This window comes from Myotis brandtii, unplaced genomic scaffold (genome assembly GCF_000412655.1).
Source record: "Myotis brandtii unplaced genomic scaffold, ASM41265v1 scaffold130, whole genome shotgun sequence".
NCBI classification, from domain to species: Eukaryota; Metazoa; Chordata; class Mammalia; order Chiroptera; family Vespertilionidae; genus Myotis; species Myotis brandtii.
The window spans coordinates 558,985-564,577 of record NW_005354596.1 but is presented as its reverse complement, the minus strand read 5'-3'; the positions used below and the strand labels follow the sequence as shown (position 1 = coordinate 564,577).

The 5,593-nt window shown below is 58.9% G+C and overlaps 1 protein-coding gene across 1 annotated transcript in view; it reads right to left on the bottom strand.

Moving 5' to 3' along the window:
* Positions 1-2,275: 2,275 nt before the first annotated feature.
* LOC102257463 (abhydrolase domain-containing protein 16A) overlaps positions 2,276-5,593 on the bottom strand; it is a 15,135-nt gene continuing 11,817 nt past the window's right edge. Inside the window, exons 11-20 of the mRNA XM_014534513.1 lie at positions 5,491-5,540; positions 5,084-5,207; positions 4,559-4,663; positions 4,304-4,367; positions 3,533-3,589; positions 3,344-3,406; positions 3,128-3,204; positions 2,949-3,047; positions 2,803-2,849; positions 2,276-2,609 (exon numbers count right to left, since the gene is read on the bottom strand). Of these exons, the coding sequence (XP_014389999.1) occupies positions 2,526-2,609; positions 2,803-2,849; positions 2,949-3,047; positions 3,128-3,204; positions 3,344-3,406; positions 3,533-3,589; positions 4,304-4,367; positions 4,559-4,663; positions 5,084-5,207; positions 5,491-5,540 (770 nt within the window). The 3' untranslated portion in view covers positions 2,276-2,525. The remainder of the gene's footprint in view (positions 2,610-2,802; positions 2,850-2,948; positions 3,048-3,127; positions 3,205-3,343; positions 3,407-3,532; positions 3,590-4,303; positions 4,368-4,558; positions 4,664-5,083; positions 5,208-5,490; positions 5,541-5,593) is intronic.

The following is a 5,593-nucleotide window of genomic DNA, read 5'->3' as shown; positions in this document are numbered from 1 at the left end:
CGCCCGCAGGGCCGCGGGAGCGCCCCTCCCAGCACCGGGGATGCTGAGGGAGACGGAAGCGGTCGGGCCTGAGGACAAAGTTTCGGGGATGGGGCAGGGCCACCGCTGCTCCTCGGCCCCCGCGGGGTGAGGAGGAAATGGAGAGGGACCTTTAACCCGAATGTAAACAATGCCTGGGTTCCCGAGGGAGCGGGGACGGCTTGTTGATGGGGGATGGACGGACCGGTGGATGGATGGACGGACCGGTGGGTGGATGGATGGATGGACGGACCGGTGGATGGATGGATGGATGGATGGATGGATGGATGGATGGATGGATGGATGGATGGATGGATGGATGGATGGATGGATGGATGGATGGATGGATGGATGGATGGATGGATGGATGGATGGATAAGGGAGTGGGCTGTCCCCCACGCCTGGGCCCCCCACCCTCTCACTGTACAGCTGTGAGGGAAATACATGCTCCTCTCCGGGGCCTGGAGTGAACCTCAACCCAAACCCGCCGTCAGCGGAGTCCAGCACCGCCCACTGGGAGCCACGGGGGGTGGAGCCTGGGCCAATGGACAGGGTAGGATGAGGGCTGGCCCGCCTGAGGCCCACCTCTTCTTCCCCGGTTTCCCACTCAGAAGCTACCTCTCCTTTCTCCCAGCCTCCAGCCTCTCTCCCAGTTTGCCCAACTACTCGGACACCTAGGTGTCAGGCCTGGCCTGGTGCCCAGCATAGCAACGTCTAGAGCCCCAGCAGGTACCGGGTCGCATCTCAGCTGGTCTTGCCTGAGACTGCTGGAAACCTGCTACATAGGGTGAGGGAGCTGGCTGCACCGGGGGTGGGGTGAGTGGCTGCTGGAGCCTTATTAGGTGGGGAGTAATTGGCAGTAATTAGAGGAGGAAGACTGAGGCCCATGGGTGGGGTGGCCCAGATTCAATGTTGAGCGTCCCCTCTACCCCCAACCCCCTCTGGAGGTGCCCAGGGCTCCTCCTGGCATTCAGGGTTCTCTGTAGTGCAGGGGAAGGGGAGGGGAGGGGGCGGTAGGGCCGGTCAGTAGAGCTCTTAGTGGCCAAGGCCAGGAAGGGGAGTCCTTTCTCTCCAGGGTGTGGGAGGTGCGGCTGGGTGCCCATTTGCATTTAAGGAGGTTCCTTTAGCTGAACAAAAACTTGGATTCCAGGGGATTAACTTCTGGTGGATCTGGGAGGGCCAGGTTCAGAACCAGGCACTGGTCCCAGGTCCCACGGCTTCCCGCTCGCACTCCCCACCCTGTTTGCCCCTGGGACAGACGGAGGAAAGGGTGCCACTCTCAGCTCTCCCATATTTGCTAAAGGTGGAACATTTTGGAGCTGTGGCCACCTCCCCTCTTTTAACCCCAAATATCAGGCGCAGTCACCTAAGTCTCAGATGACGCCTCTAGGAGGCGCAGAGTGCCCTCCCGGCCACACTGCTGAGCTGGCGGGAGCAGACCCCTCTGCCCGGGCTTCATGCACAGGGCTGGAGGAGACACTGCAGTTAGCAAGAGGCTGTAGAAGACATGAGAACACTGTCACCCACGTATCTTGTTCAAACAGTGCACCCAGGGTGGTCTAGGGGTGTCTCATCTGGGAAAGAGGGCTGATGGGTGAGAGGGACTCGTTCTGTTCCATGAGGTCCAAAGACTGGGAGTAGGAGAGAAGCTACAGGGAACGGATTTCCTCAGGTTCGACCTAAGAATGTTCTAACAGCTGCCCAAAAAGTGTGGTTCTGGGAGGACATGAGTCCTGGGCACCCAGCCCCTGGCAGGCCCTGTGTTTGTTGACTTGCAGAGGGTGTGAGGAGAGAGGCATGAGGGCATGGTGAGGAGGGGGTGCAGGATTTGCTGCATAAGATGGGGGGAGCAGACTGTTCCTCACTCCCCATGGAAGTAGCAAGAGCTGAGCAAGGAAAACGGGATACTGATGGTGAAATCATGCCAGTTGGACCTGGAAATCGGTAGAAGAGCTGAGTAGGTAAAATCAGGCACTGGAGAGCACTTCTTGTAAACAACAGCTTGTGAGTTGAAGTAATAGGCCACCTGGGCTCCTGGGTGGGTGTAGGCAGGGGGGACTGTCAGGGCAGAGGCTGCAGCGGTGAGAACTATAGGCACACCAGGGAAGGGTGAGGCTTGGGGGCCTGTTGCCTGAGGAGCAGCTGAGATGGAGAGGGTTGAACTGGCTGGATGGGCTGGGATTTCCCAAAGCCCGGCCCTCAAGGCTTCAGCACCTTGTCCCTGAGTACTTGGGCAGTCACACAGTTAGCCAGCCAGTAGAAAAAATACTTTTTATTAATTATTAGGAAAAATCCATTCATTTAAAGCAGGGCGTGCCAGGAGGTCAGGTACTGCAGGATGGATGAAGGACCCATGCAAGAGGAACAGTGAAAAGGGGGTGGACTCCACGCTCCACAAACTCAACAGCAACATGAACACAGAATCACAAACACGAGGGCCCGTCCTCAGGCCTCCTCCCACCAGTCCTTCAGCACGAGGCCCAGTGCTGACTTTAGAGGGCTGGTCCCTAGAGGTGCCAGGGCATCTGGAAGTGCTGGACCGGGAGCGGGGTGCAATGTGTGGCTTCGAAGTTGTGCAGATGTTTCTGGGCCTAAGGGAAGAGGCGGGACAAGTGGGGTGCACGGCACTGCAGTGAGTGGCAGCCACCAGACATCTCCCCCCGCCCCCCACCTCGAAACCCACTACCCACTCTATAAAAGCTGCCACTTCCAACTGTCCCCAAGCCCCACATGTGCCCCTGGCCACTCAGGCACCCCCATCTTACTTCCCTCCCCTTAACTCACCAGAAACAAAGCCAGCTGCTGCCTTTCACGTGCACTCATGTCCTCCCCTGCAGAGAGGAGGTGCTCAAACATGGCCCATGCATCTGGGCATCTATCCCCTTCCCGGGCTCTTCCCAACCCCCTCTCCTGCCCCAGGACCGCCTTACCCACACTCCAGGGGAAGTCTGGCCCGTGTTCCGCCTGGTAGGAGCGGAGGACAGACAGACACCAGTCTTCCTCTACCTCCCATCGGCTGTAAATCGAGGCTAGTCAGGGAGAGACATGAGGGCCCGTCAGCACCTGGCTTTGCCAGCCCCACCCAGAGCCTCACCAGATCCCCTCTCACCTTCCTCCAGCTGCGAGGAGGCCTCCAGCCACTGCCTCACCACTTGAAGACCCTCTTCTGCCATCACATGGGGATACCTGCAGGGGCGATGCCAGATGGGAGTTAGACCCATTCGCTTCACTCCTCATCCCTGAGCCTTCTTCCCTTCCTCCTGGTGCTGGTGTACACACATGTACACATATGTACAGGTAGGTACACACACACCCTGGCTCTCACCGATGCTGCAGGAGCTTCAGCAGGAGATCGTTGCCTCGGTTGGACATGATGTCCTCAGGAGCCCTGGAGGTGAGAACGTACACTGGAGGGGAGGAAGGGTTTGGATACCTGGGTTTCTAGTGGGCAGAGGTGAGCAGGGCAACTGTCTGGCTCTCTGGGACCCAGGAGGTAGAGGTTCCCAGGACTCACGTGGTGGTGATGATCTCATCCTTGGTTCTTCGGATCAGCAGCACCGGGCCCTGGTACCTTCAGGGGACAGAGCAGTGGGGCGGGAGAGCTCAGGGAGGCAGGTGGCAGCTGGCCACCTCATCCTGCACTGGCTGTATTCCTAGCCCCTGCTCACCAGGGCCCATGGGCTAGACCAGCCGTGGGCAAACTACGGCCCGCGGGCCGGATCCGGCCCGTTTGAAATGAATAAAACTAAAAAAAAAAAGACCGTACCCTTTTATGTAATGATGTTTACTTTGAATTTATATTAGTTCACACAAACACTCCATCCATGCTTTTGTTCCAGCCCTCCGGTCCAGTTTAAGAACCCATTGTGGCCCTCAAGTCAAAAAGTTTGCCCAACCCTGGGCTAGACCCTCACCCAGGGATGAGTCAGAATATTTAAGGGCCTGCGTCGACCTATGAACCAGGTCTTGGTTCACTTCCCGTCAGGGCACATGCCCAGGTGGTGGGCTCGATCCCCAGTGGGGGTCGTGCAGGAGGCAGCTGATCGATGATTCTCTCTCACCATTGATGTTTCTATGTCTCCCTCTCCCTTCCTCTCTGAAATCAATTTAAAAAAGAAGAAGAAGGTGGAGGGTCCCAGGGACCTGGATTAGGCCATCTAGGGTGGGGGCAGGGTCACTCAAGGGATTTGGGGCGGTGGTCACTTGCCAAGTTGCACTTTAGTACTAACTTCAGCGGTTGCACCCCCAGCAGAGCTGTGAGGGGGCTCAGGGGGGCAGGTGTTACCTGCACAGCTGCTCTGCGTTGTTTAGATTGAGGTGCTGCCTCACGGTCCTGGTCACCAGACCCCCTAGAGTGGGACGAAAGTGAAGGGAGAGCAGAGACAAAGCCCTTGCCCAACACAAAGGTCTTCGCTATTCATGGGGGAGTCTGCTTCTCAGCAATGGGCCACCCACTCCGCGCCATGGAAACGGGAACCATCGCCAGCTCACAGCGCCAGGGCAGCCCACCCCCTGCAAGGCAGGCCTGCGCTGTACTCACTGCAGCTGTCTGGCATGACTTTTAAGGCCAAGGGCACCAGGTCATCAAAGGAGGCATCCAGGATCACGGCACTAATGTCTGGGTAGGACATGGCTGCCCACGTGGCTGGTACCAGGACCGGGAAGAAGGGCAAGGACTGAGGGACTCCCGCCCACCACCCCAGCCTCCTCCCACTGACCCTGTAGGCTGACCCCACCCTCCCTACTAGGTTAGCCCCAGGGCTCTCCTGGCCCTCATGTCACTCGTGGGCACTGCCTGGAGGACGGAGCGAGACGATGACAGTGCACTGAGACAACCCACAGGAAGCTTCGCCTCCCTCATCTTCCCAGCCCAGGCCCCAGGTCTACTTGTGAAAACGGGGTGTCAGTGTGGAAGGAAATGTGAAGTGTATGTGCACAGGATACCTTCGTCCAGACCAGCCCGAGACCCTCTCCTTCCTGAAGCCTCCACCCCACTCCGGGCCACTCCCCTTGGGGGAGGGGGAGCTGAATGAGCGTACAGTGTGGGGAGGAGGGAGGCTGGTACCAGTGAAGCCGCCGATGGACCAGGCATAGAGGATGATGTCCTGGGGCTGGAAGCCCAGGCGGTGAACAGCAAACTGGACCACCACGTCCATGGCGTTGGCCTCATTCTGTGGGAATGGCACCCCCTGCAGGAGGAAGGGCAAAGGCAGGAGTGGGTCAGCACCACCGGCCAGCCGGCCTGCCGCCCACACCCTCCCAGAGTGGACCCCCCCTGCAGCTACTCTGCAACAGAGGAGTAAAAGGGGGGGCTCTCCCCAGAAACCAGCGTGGACAGAGATCCACCCTCTGTCCACTGCCTTCCCTCCTGCAACCCCCCTGTGAGGGGCTCCCCATGCCTGCAGCTCCCTGCCCTTGGCACCCAGGTCACAGATGAGTGGGAGCCCCACAGAAATATGCAGAGGGTCTCACCGTACTCCCGGCAAAGCCTGGATGGTTCCAGCCCAGGACTGAATACCCAGCTGCAACACAAGGTGGGGAGGGGCTGGGGCCTCCTGGCCTACACCCCCACCTC